The 20,524-nt window shown below is 34.4% G+C and overlaps 2 protein-coding genes across 2 annotated transcripts in view; one reads left to right on the top strand and one right to left on the bottom strand.

The window, feature by feature from the left end:
- Positions 1–19,265, top strand: part of LOC124629569 (polypeptide N-acetylgalactosaminyltransferase 2-like) — a 105,744-nt gene extending 86,479 nt beyond the window's left edge. Inside the window, exons 5-10 of the mRNA XM_047163013.1 lie at positions 1,944–2,131; positions 14,855–14,968; positions 15,337–15,515; positions 15,671–15,877; positions 16,029–16,201; positions 16,302–19,265. Of these exons, the coding sequence (XP_047018969.1) occupies positions 1,944–2,131; positions 14,855–14,968; positions 15,337–15,515; positions 15,671–15,877; positions 16,029–16,201; positions 16,302–16,576 (1,136 nt within the window). The 3' untranslated portion in view covers positions 16,577–19,265. The remainder of the gene's footprint in view (positions 1–1,943; positions 2,132–14,854; positions 14,969–15,336; positions 15,516–15,670; positions 15,878–16,028; positions 16,202–16,301) is intronic.
- LOC124629568 (ATP-binding cassette sub-family G member 1-like) overlaps positions 19,252–20,524 on the bottom strand; it is a 46,364-nt gene continuing 45,091 nt past the window's right edge. Inside the window, exon 11 of the mRNA XM_047163011.1 lies at positions 19,252–20,457. Within this exon, the coding sequence (XP_047018967.1) occupies positions 20,265–20,457 (193 nt within the window). The 3' untranslated portion in view covers positions 19,252–20,264. The remainder of the gene's footprint in view (positions 20,458–20,524) is intronic.

The raw sequence follows: 20,524 nt of genomic DNA, 5'->3' as shown, positions 1-20,524 counted from the left end.
CAAAGAAATATTGCAACAAGAGAAATATGTGTATAATTTGCGTATTTTTACATGCTTGTGTAATTGACCGTCTTACTCACAAACGCACCAAGAATTTCTTTCACAATATCACTAACAATGGTAGGTATAAGAAATTGTGAAGCCGAGCTAGCCGAAATAATAACAAAATCAGAATCTTTGTATCCACTTACTTACAGGAAAATGGACCAAGAATGTCATACGAACAAATGTGCAAAACTTGGCTGGCACTCTGCCAAGCCTAAAAATGAAACTCAAACACAAAATATCAAAATATTCACAACTAGTCGTTTTCCCGCGGTTTCACCCACGTCCCGTGGGAACTACTACCTTCAAAAGGATAAAATATATCCTATGTCACTCGGGAAGAGTACAACTTTCCAATATTGAAAGAATTTTTCAAATCGGTTCAGTAATTTCGGAGAATTTAGAGTACAAACAAACGAATATACGAACAAACAAAAAAAATATTCCTCTGTTATATTTTGGTACAGATGGATAACAATGGTAGCGAACTTTACTGTATTAATTCAACAAAACACTTGATTCGCATAATTAAATAAAACAATAGTTCGCGTTGAATTTTCACTTCTCATAATAAATTGTGAAATTCGTACAATATAATGGTTTGAAAGCTCTTGTTTGCTAATAGTGAAGCAATTAATTTGCTGCGGCTGTTAATTCAACTGTGTGACTATGGATTAAAACAATATTTTGACCGAGTTGATAATAAATAATCGGGTGTTCTAGACTAATTTAGTCACAAGCAATGGGGGCTTTGAGAGGGTCACTGTGCCTTTTATTTAGTGCGTCTTTTGTTTGCTTCTTAAAAATAGAAAGTTTGTCAGTCACAATCTAAAAATCTGTAGGTTAAGCAACCCTTGGGACGGTCGGTCCGAGGATGGGTGACCATATATGTCATTACGAGTTCCTCCTTATTTTGGGAAGCACGTTTTTAAAGTCTACTTATACCTATTCGGTACATAACAAGCAAAACAAAATAAAAGTCAAATATTGAAGAAATCGTTTAGCAGCCATATTTGTTGGTACAACCCCAAGCTTAAGCACGTTTAGGATAAAATAAGGATATAACATAATACCCTTTCCACTAATACTTTTATCCTCAATTCACTCCAAAAAAATAAAACCCTTTTCTTATAATACTCATAAGTCGATAAAAAATCCTACAGAAACAAGAGTACTAAATATAATAGCTTTATGAATTTTTAAGATTAGCCTTTTTTCACGAGAAGCAATCAATAAAATGTACGGTAAATATGTAGGGCAAAGGTCGCGGAAAATGGAAGAAATATTTACAGTATTTTTATTCCGGAAAGGAATGTTCCTTGGGGACGTATCTCATAGACTCACTGTTTTATTTCGTATTGACGAGGTCAACTGAGAGGAATTGCTATTTCAAAAGGATAATAAATTGCATAAAATAATTGCTTATTTCATAGCGTAAATTAAGTTCAAAGAGCTTATAAATCAATCAAAAATATTGAAAAGTATGTTTCAACAAAGGCCATATTCTGAGCACGAGGTGTCGGGTTCGATTCCCGGGTCGGGCCGAAATCGCTTTGTGAGTTTTAGAAGACTTTCACAAAGCAGCCCGGAGCCTGGAAGTTGGTGATTGATTCACCCGTGCATTGGAGAGCACGTTAATGTCGGTCCTGTGCCTGATCTCTGTTCGGTCGTGTCGGATTGCCGTCCCATCGGGGTATAAGAGTGAAGGAATAGTGAGTGCACCTGTGTCTGCGCAAATGCTTGTGCACTATAATAAGTATGTCCTGCGCAGCTAGCTGATCTCGTTTGTATGAGAACAGCCGCCGTGGCCGAAATCGGCCGTGGACGCGATTATTATTTTTTATAGACAACTTCGTAAGCTCCATTAACCCTTAACCAACCCATCTTTTAATCCCCAGCTGACGACGGCGCAGCCCTCCGAGCCATACGCAAAGTGAAAGTGATACGCAACTCCAAGCGCGAGGGTCTGATGAGATCCCGAGTGAGGGGCGCTGATGCTGCAGTGGCGCCAGTCCTGACCTTCTTGGACTCTCACGTGGAATGCAATACGCATTGGCTTGAACCTTTGCTGCAGAGGGTTAAGGAGGTATGTGGATTTTGTTGTTTTTGAGGAGATGATAGGGAGAAATGAGAGTCGTCATACAGTTATACATATGTGTCGGTGAAGAAAGAGCGAAGTAAATAGGAAAACTCAGGAAAACTGACCCCATCGCAACGTGGGATACATAACAAAAAAAGAGAGAGTCAACGACCTAAGCCGCTTATTTTATTATATGTACTATTATACTAAAAGTATACTACTTTCAAGACAAACATACTAAGGATAAGCCTGAAAAGCTGTCTTACAAAAGATCGAAAGGAAGTGCTGTATCCCAAATTATTTAGATAAAGAATTAGCTAAGCATGCCGAAATAATGCAATTTTTGCTTCACAATTTCTTACAGCTCTCAGGTAACTGAAAATATTTCACAATTCCACTAAAACTCGAATACATATCGAAACTTCTAGATCAATTAGCACGGATCAGAAAACACCTAGTAGCAAAGCTTTTAATTAACTAAACGATATCTTCCAATGGAGATGATTGCTAGATTTGCGTTGCAAATTAATTGGTTAAGCGTCTAGCATATGGATAGCCTTCGAGAATCTTATATACCTCTACATACATATATAGCTGAATATTTTTGTATTCTACCACAGTACTAATTAAGCCATAATTTATTTATTAACGAGTTTTGTATATTTTATTAGTTGTAAGTTTACTAACTTAAATGTCGTAGTTATTAACAACACACACAATACCTCGTAAAGAGTTAATAAACTGCGATTGCCAAATATTTTCAATGAAAAATCACGAGCATCAAATACATTCATAGCTTTCATAATAGAGTTATCTGTGACTAATCTATACAGAATTTAGACGTGGGAGGACCTACAAATCCACCTAATTCAAATGCCACATTCAAATGAACGAAAGGCGTATTTCAACACCACGTTAATAATGATATCATAATCTATTACATTCGTTCGCATCCATATAATGTTAGGCATGAAATCGAAAGAAGATCAGATGTGTTTCTGTAACATCACAGAAAAACATTGAAACAGTTCCCAAAAACGTTATTAAACAAAAGCCAGATTTTTTAAATAATTTTCGTATTCTCAGAATACAAGAAAAGCCACAGAAAAATCTAGCTTTGTCCAATTACGATACTAATGCCCGTTTTCACCAATAATCTCTTAACGTTCCCCTAACTAAGTGTCACTTAGAATAAGGGCTCCCCCAAAAATAAAGGTGATAAGGGACACTTAAACGATGGTGAAAACGAAATTCGTATTAAATGTTCCCTAAACGCTCTTAGGGAATCCCTAAATTTAGGTATTTGTTGGTGAAAATAGAAATAAGACCACTGATTACTTTTACATTACAATCCTGACTCATATCAAAGTCGAACGCAGCAAAATGTCAAGATTCCGCAATCCTCTTCATGCAATACAATATCCGAACGAATTTGTTGGTAATTGTACGAACTGCAATCTTTATTTCATATTGCAACAATGAGACGGTTCTGGGAACCAGATATTGTATTACAATGTCGGTATTATGTTGTTAGTTGAATTATTTGGAGCTTATGTAAGTTTACCAAGTGATATAAGAATTGGCGTCATCCTACCTTTACTGCTCCGATTATTTCATGTAAGACTAGCCGTTTTCCCGCGGTTTCACCCGCGTCCCGTGGTAACTACTGCCCTGCTACTAATGGATAATGGTGGATAATGTAGCTTTCGAATGGTGAGAGAATTTTTTAAAACGGTCCAGTAGTTTTTGAGTCTATTCATTACAACCAAACAAACAAACAAAGTTTTACTCTTTATAATATTAGTATAGAATATTATACTCCCTTTGCTTCACCCACAGCAAAAGGAGTCATTTGATGATTTTCAACACACATATATAATAATCCAACTTGTAAGTTAGGTATACATTTTAAATTTAATCTACTTTCAAATTATAGGCAAGTCAAATCAAGAGACTATTCTCTTGGACTACAGAACTAACTTCAAAAACTACCACAATTATGTGCTTCATTATATGCACCATTTATAATTTATTTTCGTAAAAACCGAATGCTCGTTCGGGCTACATAGAAACATAATTCATTCATTCATGGTTCCGCATAGCAATCCACATTCTGTATAACAACACCACTGTTTTAAGTTTAAAATATCTGCGAACGCCAAGCGACTGTTAATGTAATGTCAAGGATATACGTGATGGTATTTTGTAGATGTTGCAGCGACTCGCGAAAATATGACGCTTTTAACTTTGACTAGATTTAATGGAGGAACGTGCTCAAAATGTAGCTCTGAAAAATGTGGTATGGTATAGTTCGGCCATTCAGAGAATGCGTTCCTGACACGTCGCGATTGAACTGACGACGTAACTTTGCAATGGCGTTGCAGTTACGATAAAAATATTTTTGCTGGTTGTTTACCGTTTTTAACAATTGAGGAGCATTAAAACAACATTATTATATCAATAATCAATGAATGTTATAATTTTGTGCCAAACTGAGTGTCAAATAACTTGGTAAACAATATTTTTCTAAATCTATACTGCGCTATTACAAGGTTATGTCAGCGGTTTATATTTTGTAGTGCTGTGCTAAAAATAACAGGCAAGTATCGTAATCTGTTCTTATACAGTTATAATATAAAATAATACGTTTTGATTTTCTTTTTAAGAATTGGAAAATAATGGACTATAAGACTTAATTATAACGTTTATGAAATATAAAAATAAAACTATGACCAAACCGCATTTTTATACTTAGATTAAAAATGGTAACCCCAAATGGCGTTATGGGCCGCCATTTTGTGACGCTAAAACAGTCGTCCGTTGTCGTTTCGTGCGCATAGACCACGTTTTTCAAGTGTTTTCGATCTGTTTTTATTTGATTACCCGGCTTTTGTTAGACCGAGATATCAGGATTGATTCTGTTATTGATAATAATATAATTATACATGTAGGCGAAGATGATGATGAAGACACCACCTCCTCAAGCAAATCGGAGTCTGATTAATATTCTGTTCGCACATTCAATTCAATGTACTTGTAACAAAGAATAAATAAAACAATTTTATTATATGAATATTACCTTTTTTTGGTTTCCACTTAAATAACTAAAATATAAAACAAATGATTCCGCCAATTTAAAACGAAAATAATCTTAAAATAATGCGGCGGTTCATTTTGAAGGAACGGTAACGAACTCAGTGTTATGTTGTGCCCATCACTAGTCGTGACTAACTGATAGGTGTCAGGAACGCATTCTCTGAACGGCCGAAGTATAACGTGAGGGATGGCGTTCTGAAATGAACTTTTGGGGGACTACAATTTTTTCAGCTGTCTAGTATATTTTGGAACTGTTTGTGAGGTTTCTAAAATAATTAAAGAACTGAATATCAAGGTACAAAAATAAACATTAAAATATATTACCAGTATTAAACAGTTCTATTTCGTTATATTTTTTTGCAGAAAGCACTCCTTATATCGCCGTAAAAAATATGTAAGTACATAAAAGTAATTCACCAAAAAAGCTGATGACGAATATACCAGCAATCTAATTAATATAAAGCCTAAAGGTGTTCAATTTTTCATTATAAAGCCGACAAATATCGTTCATTGCTAAATATCGTGAGGTCATGACATTTGCACTTTCAATCGAACTCAAATCATTTGGGTGGTCTGTACTGCAGACATTAGGGTCAGTTCAGACAAGTTTTTCTTGATCATATATGGTCGTTTCGGCATACGCGCTACATTTCGCTATTCCAAGGATCTATTGTACACGGTTCGCTTTTTGAACCATTTTATTGAATTTACGGCACATTTGCAGTGTCATTAAAAAAACGGTGCTCAGCCACCGTGCCTACAGATGGTCAACTCATTTCTACGGCAGAAAAACATGTGTGGATAAGGGGCCTGACTACTCTGACTAGTGCATATTCAAGAACCTATTGGAACCTAATGGTTAGTTATAGTGACTATACGACCTTGTGTCAAAAATATGACATCCGTACTTTTTCACAACTGCCCAAAATCGAGACCAGACACGAATTTAAACCGCTAGTATGACACCGCTCTTACATGTACAACATTATTACATTATTGAAAGTCATCTTCTGCATGTAACACAGGTAATTTTGGTTCTCTCGTGACACGGGCTTTCAACTGCTGTCATGTTTTTGATGGTTACAACTTAATGTTACATGTATGCATGGTACAGTGGGTGAGAGACAGGGTCACTTATTTAGTTTGATCTCGTCATTACATATAGGTATTTTGCGTGATATATTTTATTTTCGGACTGGGAATTAGAATGTAAAATAATGTTTCGTTTACCATTCTGGTTACATAAAGAGTACCTACGTCCTGTTTTGAAATCGAGAATAGCCTTTCTCGGTAAATGGGCTATCTAGCACTGAAATAATTATTTACGTAGTTCTTGAAATTACCTTTGATATTAATATAGTCAAAAACTCTTGGCATAAAGAATGCTTAAGTATTTAAAGATAACTCCTGACCTATTTTAAAAGAATTTCATTATGAACTCTCAAAAACGTTGAAATAAACTGAAATGATGCGAAATTCGTAAAAACTAGTTTAATATTAAGCATTAAAGTAAAATAAAAAGCGGTGCAGCAAAGTTATTATTATTGCACTTAAAAAGTTTTACTTAAAATGACCGGCATTTTAAGAGGACGAATTGGAATTTTTGGCGCCAAGGATCTCAATTTTTCTCAGTAAATACAAAACAGATCAAAATACAACTTGGTTACCTGAAAGTTAATGATATAAACCTTATTTTGTTAGACGTAGAAACATGATTAGGTAACTTTTATAACAGAGAAAAATATATCAAACATACCTCTTTTTAAAAAGAGATTCACATATTATGGGCAAACGGGACCGATTTAAGCCTCTTAACTTTTTTAGTAGTTGAGTATATACATACTCTTTAAAATTGTAGAAGGAATTTTTATCAAATTATCATTTCTAAATAATAAAATTACAAAACCATTTTGTCGCTTACGACTTTTAGTTATAAGCTAGCACGCGTATTGTTATCCTCGCCCCGCTCAGACGCTCCGACCCCTTTTGGCGCCTTAGATGCGCGTGCAGGTTATGGAATTATTGTTGACCAATTCGTCGCCTTAATGAGAAAATTCCGTTGAAAAGTGATATCTACCGTAACCTTTTAAGTTGACGTTAATGACTTTGAAGTGATAAGATAGACTTTAACATAAGTAAACTAAGTTGATTACCTACCAGGCAAAGTTTTTATGCATCAAGCAATCTCAGTACTAAACTGATTCTGAATTATATATTTTTTTTTGTGACACTCAAATCAATTCTCTGGGTAAGACGAGGCCTGTGCCAAGCAGTGGGACGATAAAAAAGGCTGACGATAAGTGACTTATGTTATAGATGTTTTATTTGGTGTTTTGTATGTACCCTAGGACGCGGATAAATCCTCAAACAGTCATCTTGAAAGTAGTTGATGTATCATAGCTTAAAATATAACTGCAATTACTATAGTTATATTTGTTTTTGCAGCCACTAATGATCACCAGGTTGTCATAATACTTTTCAAAAATACTTTTAACACGGTCAATCTAACACGGTAAAACCTCTTAGTTCAAGTGTATGTCAAGTATACCTAGCATAATATTTTGTTAACAACACGTCGTCTTTATTTATTATTGTTACTCTATTGCATACGGTAGCGGTTCCACTAGCTATAAACTTTACTGCGTATGTCTTAATTCATTAATAATTCTGTATTCATTCTTAATCATTAATTGATAACTCTGCGGATTGATACTTTATAAAGCTTGTAAAACAAGTTTCTTTCAATACAAACTGATTTGCAATTTTTTTGTTTGCCTGTGAGTTTGATGGTGTGCTTATAAATTAATGCTAAAGTCCCAATGATTGAATGTTTTTGAAGGTGTAAACCAAAAACATTAAAACTAAACGCAGTTTATAATAATGTCTTGTGTAACTGCAGCCTTAAAAAGCCTGTCTGCTATCACGTCTGCTTAAAATTACGACCTTGAGTTATCTGACCTTTTTTAATTAAGCGGAAGTTATGTGAGAGGATTGCGTTTTGGTGTGGAAGTGACCTCTGATCGGATAAAATGCACTTATATATCTTTTTATGTAAAAAAAAACTTCTTATGTTTAAATTTTTCCGCGGAGTAGTTGAGTTTGCACCGATAAGTAATTTCACCAATAAACAAATAGATGAGAAAATTAGTAACTAAACATCTTCGAAATTAACGTAACTAAACTTTGATTTATAAAAATACGTAACTTTTGAACAAATTACATCCAACAGGAAATCATTACCAACGCAACGTTTTCGTAACACCACTTTTATCAACAGACAATAATCATTTTGAATCTCATCTTATATTACAAGAAGCATCGGTATAAAATGTCAAGTCTTACCTACTTATTATATTAGCCGTTGCGATGGGGAAGTAAAGCTCATAATCAATCAATTCCTAGTTAGGTATCAATTACAACCATGATAGGTTTATCGAGTTGAAAATTCAATTTGTAAAATTATATTCATAAAAACAAGATCCAAAATAACTTTGTTTTACAAATAAATTGCTGGATTATTGGAAAATCCTGGAAGCTTCTGATTTCATGACGTAAAAAAAAGCCTTATTTATACATATATACAACTAAAAAATGGCATCAAAAAACTCCTCATCGCTGCCCACCGGGAGTGTAGGTACCCAAGAGGCTGGCAGCATTGCCACGTTGGATGGCAAAAGTTTATAGATTATAAAATAAAAATGTAGATCAATGTTGTTAATAAGATGGCGCGATATTCTAAACTGGATCACAACCATAAGAGAATTCATTTCAAAACCACGTACTAAAAAAGTTGAGAAAATCTATGCGGTTTTAACTAAACTACATAAAAGTAATTTAATTAAACGTTCTCAATATTGCATATAACGTCTATTAGGCAAGCTAAGCCACGGTATGTAAACTATAATAGCCCGATTAGGGAGTAATGGCACTATTCTATAGCTTGGTCAATAGCTTATTGGACGTCTCAAGTGAATGCATATACATTAAGATTACCTAGCACACTGAAAACTAAACAGTCGGCCGACACTTGGCCCGACGGTTGGTCTTTTTAGGGTTCCGTACCCAAAGGGTAAAACGGGACCCTATTGTTTTCGCTCCTCTGTCCATCCGGACGGACCCGTCCGTCTGTCACCAGGATGTATCTCATGAACCATGATAGTAAGAGAGCTGAAATTTTTACAGATGATGTATTTCTGTTGCCGCTATAACAACAAATACCTACTGAAAACTAGAATTTTATAATTATATTATTTTAAATACTTATTTTTTTTTACTGACTTCCCAAAAAGGAGAAGGCTCTCAATTCGTCAGGATCTTTTTAAAGAAAATGGTGAATTTTTCAGTGGGTCTGATAAAGGCAAAATACCTGATCGTTGTAATGTGCGCACTACCATTCATCACCATACTGATTTATAAGCGCGAACAAACTATCGGCCGACTAAAAGTATGCAGTATGGAGCTCTTAGTCCACAGCTTATTGGACAACTAAAGTGAATGCATAGACATTAAATGTTGCAATGTTACTGTAGGATTGCTGAAATGAAACCAATAATGTTTTTAAATGGCCATCGATGTTCTTAGTGGTTGGTTACTAAAGAGTTTTACTGTATTTCTCATATACAGGTCTTGTAAGACTTTGTTTATAATAGTGCCTTTTATTGAAAAGCTCTTGTAATTTTATTATCACTTGTAGCCTGCAAAAGGTTAGGCAGATGATGATTATGTATTTCTCAATATTAATTATTAAGATATTAAAGTTAAATCAATTGATCTTACTATCTGGACGATTGGTCTTTTGCAATGGCTCGCACAAACGTTGTTTTTAAAGTGAAGCTAATAAACCGTTATCAGATTTATTTTAAGGCTGCATTAGCCCATATAAATAAACTTTAAAGACACTCACTTTAAATACTTAATATTATTAACATTTGTTAGTAATAGAAAGTTAAATCTATGTTTGTATCACTTATAATTACCATGACTATGATGACGCATGATATTAAAAAACAGTTTCTTTAGAATCTTGAGTTCAACAAACCAGTTTTATTTTTATTTTGTTCATGTCTGCTTAAATCATTATCTCTTCATCATTTATGTTGTTTCCAAATATACATGCCCAATGCCCATAGTACCAAAAATAACTTTGTATGTACGTAAATAATTCTCAAACATTTTCAAAAACCGGTTGCTCAGAGCACAAAAAGAGCAATTGCTTTTAAGGTCTTTTTTACTTAAAATAATAGCTGTCACAACTTTCCCAAAAAAAAAAAAACGCACAATCCATTATATTGTCACGACTCAAGAATTTTGGAAACAAATGACTAGTGCGAATCATTAATCAGAATTATATTATCTATCGAAAAGTGTAGGTAAGTCGGTAATAAGATAAAACAAATATGGTGGCGATTGCTAAATGTGTAACGTTGGAAAGTAAGCTTCACGTAATGTTACAGATACCGATGCCGTGGTTGTGTGGTACAAGTCATGAGTGGATAGTTATTAATACCTACAGGTGGCATTAATATTAATATGGCTGAGTAACAGCCGTACATCATCAGATTGATCAATGTTTGGCGCGGTCATTTAGGAGATGAATAAACATGATGTCCTGACCCGTTCCTCCGTGTTTTGAAGGGCACTTTAAATTGGTGGGTCCCAGCTGTCATTTTAACATCTTTGGTTCCAAAGGAATAAACCAGTAAGTTACCAAAGGTATTGGGTTGCCCCGAGTAACTGGGTTGAGGAGGTCAAATAGGCAGACGCATCTTATAATAGGTACCACTTCTTATTACCAAAACCATCTCAAACCACAGTCTACCAATCCCGCTAAATCTCACGCCTTACTCCATATCAGTTGCTCAAGCGTGGTGAACGGAAGATAGTATGCTGTGTTGTGCAACATCGTCAGGATCCCTTCACCCTCGCTCCCGGCTCAGTAGGCTAGTTCACGCAACTAGGCTTATTAGATACGCGTAGACGCAGTGATTTATTTAGATTGTATTTTCTGTGTAGGTACTAATAGACATAAAGCTGGTTGGTAGTTTTAGTAAATAATAAAAATATATTTGACATAAAAAAAAAACATTAAAGTTACACTACTGGCTAGCTTTTGGCGTTAGTTAGTTGGGGGTTTTGAGTAGGACTTATAATCTATTAGAAATTGCTTACGAGTTCTCGGGCAATTATGAAGCGTATTTGTTACAATATTATTATAATCTTTATATATTATCTTAAGATATAAATTAAAAAAAAATACAAATTAAAAGAATACCTTTTTTCTGTTCTGTTCGCTAAATGTGACATTAGTTAAAATGGTAATTAAATACAGATTGCCATTCAACATTGGGCAGAATTGGCATGAAGTAGATAGCTAATTCGTCAATTATCTTTGACGTATAATGAGCTACTTGAAAAATATTTATAGGTTTTCTCAGAGAATACAGTAATATCAAAAAAGTTATCATCATTGATTTAATAGCCCAGCTCTTGTCGGTGCAGCTCCTTCCATTTACACGTATCTAGCGAAAACTCCTGAACTTAGCCTAAATAAATAAATAAATAAACTTCCTTATACGTTAAAACCTTCACCTTTTCTTTAATTTGCTTGATGTAGCTATATCTTGGACGACCCCTTCCCTGTTTCCTTCGACCTTTCCTTCCACGATGTTTTTGATAAAATCGTCGTGACGTATAAGGTGTCCCATCATTTTTCCTCTCCTATTCTCTATATTTTGCAAATTAGTTATATGCTTGTTAAATAATGATGTTATGTCAAATGCATTTTATTCATCGTTTCATATACACGCAACTATACCGAGTGTTGTATTACACCACGTTTTACGGCCTACTCAATAAGAGTAATATATAAATCTTGTAATTTATTTACTTGTGAAAATACAGAACTATGCCGTAATGGAATTTGCACAACTTAAGTAATCTTCAATGAATATTCGAAAAGTAAATAATAGTAAATAATATACTTATTTCTTGCGATTATACCCTTATAACGAGAAAACTTATATGAACCTTTATAAACGGCCCAGAATCTCTATGAAAATATCAAAATCGATTCAAAATAATCAAGATATCAAAATATCAAGATCGAGTCGTTTTGTAGTGATATCTTTATCAAATTGCTTTCAACAATTACCTACGCCTTCACGGCTAGCATATAAAGGCGAACACATAACAATCTGACATTTGAAAGTTATTTACATAATAACTTCAAAGTGCATACCCAACCTTGACAATACTCTTGGCATTGAAATAAAAGAATAAAATACTTATACAAGTCAGGCCCTTAACCGTGACAACGCCGCCGGCTACAACTGACCACAGTCTTAAGTTATGTCACAATAGATATTTGTGGGTCAATATTGCCATGCTAGACATTAAAGAACCTGCTGGATAGAAAACATTAATTGCAGAAAGAAATGCGATAGGTGTTCCCAATGCTCATTGGTAACAAATTCATGCCTTCCGATCATACTTTTATAGAACCCTTATAATTTATCCTTACCTGTATTTCAATTCCTGCAAAAATAACCTTTCACGAAGTTTTTCTAAAATGAATATCGTTTCTGAGTAATGAAAGGGTCCTGATAAGTATTTGTAATGAACTTTTTCAGAACATTCAAAGGTTTCTATTTCTTGTTCCTTTTATTTATAGTATCGCATTTCTTTCCACGTTTTTTAAGTAATAAATAATTTATTAAAGCTTCAATTTTTTATCTACTTTTTGTTCATAAGGTTATTTTCAATTGACTTCCCAAAAAGAGGTTCTCAATTGGTTGTCTTTTATTATCACAATAGTTGACTTCACTCATCATCCTCCGAGCCTTTTTCCAAACTATGTTTGGTCGGCTTCCAGTCTAACAGGATATAGCTCTGAGTACCAGTGCTTTACAAGGAGCGACTGCCCTATCTGACCTCCACAACCCAGTTACTCTGGCAACCCAATACCCCTTGGTCAGATTGGTGTCAGACTTACTGGCTTCTGACTACCCGTAACGACTGCCAATGATATTCAATAAGTCGACTTCACTGTTGGTTCAAAATGTTGAAATTGTTCCACGTAAGTACAGTACAATTCAAGCAATTCTTAACCAACAATAAAATCATAAAGTCATCTTCAGTCAAAAGTGAACGTAAACAATTCGGCCTCAAACTTTGTGGGTAATCAATCAACACCTGAAAGTGCAGTATTGCATACGCGTATGTTATCAAGGTGAGACCAATAGTCTAGAATGTTCCGGACTTACATCACGGTTGTAAATTTTTTACTTGTACATCTTTACTTTAAGAATAAAATAATTATTAAACGAAAATCTGTCGGGTTTTCTGTCAGGCTTTCACAATAAAACATGATTAATGGATTTAGCATTCATAACGATTAGGGCTGCATCTTATAATAATTTGCTTTTTCTCTACAATAGTCTAAATAAACCAGTTCACAGTTTATTCTTTGTAACTTCGAAGAAACGTAGGTGCTATCGGCAAAACAAACAGATAGGTACCAAAATTCCCTAACAAGTTTCGTTTAGGTAGTTTAAGTAGTACTTTCGCATTATAAACGAAACGATCAATTAAGCTTCCAGTAGAAATGTTATAATTGGCGAATATGGTAAAACCAAATCATTTACAGCTCATAATTATCATACAGCTGACTTTATGTAAGATAAATTATTTCTAGCGCCTAGGAATTGAAGTTGAGCAAAGCAGAATATATTATCTTGCGATTTACAATTTCCTGGCGACGTCATTACTGCTTAGTTTAGTATAGGTATAGTTATTTTATTGCATGTAATGTCTGAATCTAATTAAGAAATTAATTAATAAAATTTTAATGGACGTCATTGCTCTTCCTCTTATTGCAGTTGTAGTGTCAATAGGTAAGGTACTTAATATTTTATGGCTATATTAAACTTTAGCAAACATGTGTATTGAATGAATTAGGTAATTATTTAATTACTATGTTTTGACGCACCTAGCTACATGGAAAATCTATTTCGATTATTTTGTATTACGACGTGTATTGATCGTTGATGTGAGATAACTTTGACAGGAAACTTCATTCAAAAGAAAGACAAAAGAAGTACCTTACATGATTAAGTATGACAGTATACAAATATAGTATTAACTTGTCGACATAGTTCAGTGAAGTCGCTTTGCAATATAAACGAACAAAACACCCACGATAGGAAAAGCTATGCAGGAGTGCTTGTGACAGCAGAAAGACCGAGCAAAAAATGTACGTAGGAAAGATAGAAAACTCTTTACAAAAAATCATGTCACAGTACCTACTTTTTAAAAGTATGTTTGTTAGGATTTCAGGAGGAGTAAAAGATTTAAACGGATGAACTTATTGAGATGAAAAGAAAGACAATTGAAATCGTGTAGACTACATTTACATCTTCTGGGTTCATAATAATGTTCGATTGGTCATTCCAAGCGCGACCGGTGAACCTAGGGTGAACCTTGGGGCACAAGGTCTTACTAACCCATAACAGATGATCATGACTTAATCTTTGTTATCATCGTCATCTCACCAACATAACTTCCACACACCCAACTTCCAGTTACCCAAATAACCTTTATATATAGAAAATAAACCAACAAAATCTTTGTCCCCAGGACCCAACACGAGTAGTCTGCCCAGTAATAGACGTGATCAGCATGGACACATTCCAGTACATTGGTGCATCAGCTGACCTGCGAGGAGGCTTCGATTGGAACCTGGTGTTCAAGGTAACCACTCACTTTGTGCTGACCACTGACCAGCTGTCGTGACCCGTTTCGAAGGTGAAGTGTCGGATACGGTTTTGAAATGTTTAGATAGACCGGTTGGTCTCGTTGGTATGGATTATGTAACTTTTTAGTGCATGTTTGGTTTTTTAAAGAAGAAGTAAGGCGCCAGTACTTTAATAATTTTAAGTACTTACAATATTTGAGGCAGTTTTTTTTATTCAATTATTTACTACGAAGTCTAAATTCTCATGACTATCTCCTCATTAATATACTACACTAACCCTCGTTTCTCCAAGGAATCAAAAATTTCCATCATCTTCTAGTAATACTCATTATATTGACACTCAATGCTATGTAAACTATTTCAGTGGGAGTACCTAGCTCACGCCGAGCGTAGCGCGCGCCTCAGTGACCCCACACAAGTGATCCGCACGCCTATGATAGCTGGGGGTCTATTCAGTATGGACCGCAAGTACTTCAGCAAGCTCGGCAAATACGACATGAAGATGGACGTCTGGGGCGGGGAGAACTTAGAAATTTCATTCAGGTAAAAGAAAATGTGGCGGGGTGTCTATGGTCGCTGGTTTCTGCTGCTCTCTATGTAACCACTAGCAGCCAACAATATGATATCGAAAATCAGCTTAAACTACAAGTCAAAGTTTACACTGCAGCTGTATTTATAGTGTAACTCTAACATTTCAGAGTATGGCAGTGCGGTGGTTCCTTAGAAATAGTTCCTTGCTCTCGAGTGGGCCACGTGTTTAGGAAACGTCACCCCTACACGTTCCCTGGTGGCTCTGGAGCCGTGTTCGCGAGGAACACAAGAAGGGCTGCTGAAGTCTGGATGGATGATTACAAGGAGCTGTATTATCGATCCCAGCCGTTGGCCAAGCAGGTTGATTTTGGAGAGTAAGTTTCACAAGCATATATTATTACCATCTTTAGTTTTAAAATTTGTTAAAGTGATTCTTATCTATAGTTCAAAATGACTTTTATCTTGCTCATTCAAGATTCATTCAAGGAATAATTCTTAAATCGATATTTTTTATATCTTCCACAGCATATCAGAGCGTGTGGCTCTTCGCCAAAAGCTGCATTGCAAGCCATTCCGCTGGTACTTAGAACATGTGTATCCTGAACTGCAAGTGCCTGCTCTCACTGAAGCCTCGCATGTCATCAAGCAAGGTGTTAGGTGTTTAGACACCATGGGACATCTTGTTGATGGCACATTAGGTAAGGAACCTGCTTTGATGACCCTTCTTCCATTGATCAAATACATAAATCTCGCTCAATTAGAACCTACTTATATAATCGTCAAATTACTATATTCCAGGTATGTACCCATGCCACTACACGGGAGGTAACCAAGAGTGGCGTTTCGACAACGGTTTGATCCGTCACCATCGCCTCTGCGTCTCCCTCTCATCAGAAGACCGCGTGACCGCAGTCCTGGCCGCCTGCGATCCCGCAGACGTTGCCCAGATCTGGCGACGACAAGGGCTCTTGATCAGACATGCCAAGCTCGACGCATGTCTCGATACAGAACGGCCGGCCCTCTACATAGAACAGTGTGATGAAGAGAAACCAAGCCAGCAGTTCACTTTTTAAGGTGCCTCCTCAATGCCAGAAAGAATGCTTGAGATACAAAACAGCATGAACTTCTCATTAAGGGAAATGCGATGCTTCCAGAAAAAAGACAAGTAAACGCTATCGAAGAAATTGGTGTTTCTTCTGCATTTGAAATGTCCAGTGTTATACTTGATATTTAAATGAGATGTTAAAAGAACCATTATTTATTCCCGGTTTCAAAGACCATTCAGATATTTTAACGTTGATCATTTTATGGTATTTTTCTTTAGTTTCCATTTATACTATCGTATACTATGAATAAAAATTTGAAGCCGGGAATAAATTAGAAGAAGTACGAACATTAGTAACAACGCCAATCGCCAAAATGCCATCTACAGAAGGGATAGGTAAGAAGACAAAGTCCTTTAATGGATTAAGGATAGTGATCTTAAGATTATCAGGGATATAGTCACAAATAAGACTTGTAACACTTCGCTTAAATCACGTATTAGCTTTGGTACTTACTTCGGCAGTACCTTTAGTATTAAGGCACCATATTCTTCCTCTCACAAGTAGAAGGTGCCAAAATAATTTACCATTTGTAAATATTGTTTTAGGGCTCACGTTTTTAACATTCCATTTTGTTGTATATTTTAAAGACAATTTATCTTTTACTTCACTTTTTACATTGTTTATATTGTAATATTTTCTCAATTTTGTTTCATAAACGTCAGCATTTTAATTCGTATTTGTAAATTGTGTATCTGTTTAGGTTTCTCATGTATATTCATTAATATTAATTATGTTATATTCAGTAACTAATTCTTTAGTATAATGTAGTTACCATTACTATAGTTAATTCACTATAAGTGCCGGGAATGTGGAATGTGGATATATTTGTAAATTTAGGGTAATTCAGGTCGTTTTGAGTGGTGTTGGAACTTGCACCGTTAGGTAGCAAATGATATCGATCAAGAAGCCTTTAAATGAGTCTCATAATAATTATTGATTTCTTAATTTTCGAGAACAAAAAGTGCTCAATTATTTTCTATCAACATTTCTTTACTTGATACAGTTTTTACGAAATAACTTTGATCTAATAATTTCTTTAAATCAGCCACGAAATTAATGACTGCAATTTATCGTAATTTTAATCATGTATTTATAGGGTCTAAGCAATCTCTTTGTTCGTATGTTTCATTAAAAAATCATTGTGTTATCATTTCATTTTGAACATCACAATATTATTTAATAAGGACATTTGGGTATGTTCTCGCCTTACAGTACAAGCTACGATCACAATTGTTAATTTAAGTTTTTATTGTAAGTTTTCTATTTTATGTAAATTGATTTTAAGATGCTCAATCATAAAAATATTTCATAAAAAATCGTTGCTTTTACCGATATTATTTTCCAAAATCATTGAATAGAGATTTGAAAAAATCTTGAAAGTTTTCATGGCCTAAATATTTTCGCCTATAATCTCATCCATGTGTAAAGTAAGTTAATTTTTTTAATACTCGTTATATTAAGTTAGATATTTTATTTACATTTGTTATAGTTAATTTCTCGAAGAAGTATTAATTTATTGTAAATACTTACGTACTTTTTGTATTTTTCTATCTGTTTTGATATTGTATAACGATATCGGTGTATGGTCAACCAAAGTATCAAGAATGAGTGAATGCTATGTCGAATGGTTACCAGCTGTTTTTAACACTCATCATCGATAGAACATCAGAAAAACTGCCATGATATTATATAATTGGACATTGATAAACAATACAGTATCCACTAAAGGACGAAATTGTCGTCACTGTATTGCCTATGTACGTCCATAAAGGATGACTTCCACTTAAAATATTCCAATTACAGTAATTATAATTACATAATGTGTGCTCAATATTAATCAAAACTGAAAACATAAACGAATTTTGTAGAAAAAAGACAATATCATAGTTACTATAAAAATTACAAAAAAAAACTAAAACATCGTCTATGTACACAAATATACATATTTGACGTGTCTGCGAACACGTTTATCAATCTCGAATCTTGGTTAGTGTAATATTTTGACTCGAAACTTGATTAAAAACGTAAATTTCACACTATCATTGGTAGCTATTAAGTTTAAACTGCTTTTCCTCCCGATAATTTCCATCACCTCTACGTGACATTAACCTTTGCGTGTGTCTATCACCATTGTGTGGAGAAAAAATATTTCTTACGTTTCTCTGGACACTTTCGCTTAAATAAATTGTTCAATATTTTAAAACTACTTTTAAGAAAAGGGCTGCTTTCACTAGCTATATTCAATGTTGACAACTTAGTAAAAAATAATTGCACGTTAACAATAAATGGCGTCTATTACAAAATACGAACATTCCTAAGTAATACTAACATAGTTCAAACACGATTTATGTAAATAAGTAAATATTGATGTAGCATACTTTGTACTTATGACAAAAAATGACTTATAATAACTATAGAATCAAAAATATTCGATTTATATACTACATCAAGTGCACGATAGCACCTAGAGCACAATAAGTAGAAGTTAATACAAAAGTTCTAAACTTTATTGAAATTATTATTTTTGTTAAGCGGCAAATTGACTGCCCTAGTCAGACTTTGTTGAGACGATTTTTTGTTCACTAACAAACAAATGCGTGATTTTATTTTAGTGAGAAATCCATTTGGTAAATAAAAATACGTTTGAGAACAAAAATGGTTTTATTTTCATTTTTATTGGATCCGAACCCACCTTTAACGCTAAGAAATAATTTATACTAAAGAGTATTACCATATTCTTATAAGTATTAAAGTACCGATGAATTAGTATCGAATTATTTTTTATCATATAAATAATTTCTTTATTGACATTGACACATAATAATCATTTATGACACTCCATTCAGACGAAATAAAGATAATGGAAACGATAAATTAGAAGACTCAAAATAAATAAAAGGTTTTTCCTTATACGGAATAATCTTAAAACAGAACTGGATACTGGCACTTGAGTAACCTTTTTTAAATTAATGAATTTCTAAAAATCCGATTCAATGTTCCTTTTGCCCTTAACAAAAACACAAGTTATTTTGATTCCTCCATTCTCGTGCTTGTTGCATATTATCATGCAGCAGAAATAAAAAAATATTTATCTTACGAACAATATGAGTTCTGAATATCTCTTTCAAGTGAAGAAAACAGTACAATCAGTCTTAAAATATCCTCATGCTTGAAAATACAATAATTTTATGACAATAACTTCATCGGCAATTATACTATTGATTATGTACTTGCTATAACTATTACATTTAAAATACATAGAGTAAAACCCTACAAGACCTATCACACTGGTAATTCCTTTACTTACTTTGGTTACCTAGTAACTGAATTCTATTTATTTTCGATATTATTTTCCGTTTACACCTTAACCAATAGACTTTTAAGAAATGCATAAGAAGTATTAGTAAGCCCTTCTTTTGGCTTGGCCGTAGTTGGGTAATAGGAACCACTTCAAACCTATATCATGCTATCACAGTGGATTAAACACATTCTTTGAATGTAAGAAGGAGGTCAACTCCTCAAAATATATAACAACACGCTTAAGTGTAACTTACTGCTATAATGAATATAAAAAACGTTATCCTACTCTTACGAACTAAAATCTATTTACAGAAGACACTGTGTCTCATACAACACTGGTGATAAAGATAGTCTACTATGAGTAAGAACTCATCTTGGTCTTGATAAAGTTGCCGATGACCTTGATAGCTCTGAAGGCATAGTTGGGAGAAAGTCGCTGTCGAAGAAGGTAGTAGCCGGTGAGGTTCATCGCGAGGAGGATGAAGACCAATGCACCGAAGTCTACCCAGAACGAGACTCCAGACATACCCATAAGTTTCACAAAGTACCTGAAAATAAATCATCGATATACACACACTTTATTTTGGTTGGTCAGCATTCGGAAGTAAACTAAAC

The sequence above is a fragment of the Helicoverpa zea genome, chromosome 4, assembly GCF_022581195.2.
Source record: "Helicoverpa zea isolate HzStark_Cry1AcR chromosome 4, ilHelZeax1.1, whole genome shotgun sequence".
In the NCBI taxonomy this organism is placed as follows: Eukaryota; Metazoa; Arthropoda; class Insecta; order Lepidoptera; family Noctuidae; genus Helicoverpa; species Helicoverpa zea.
This window is presented reverse-complemented; position numbering and strand designations above follow the sequence as displayed.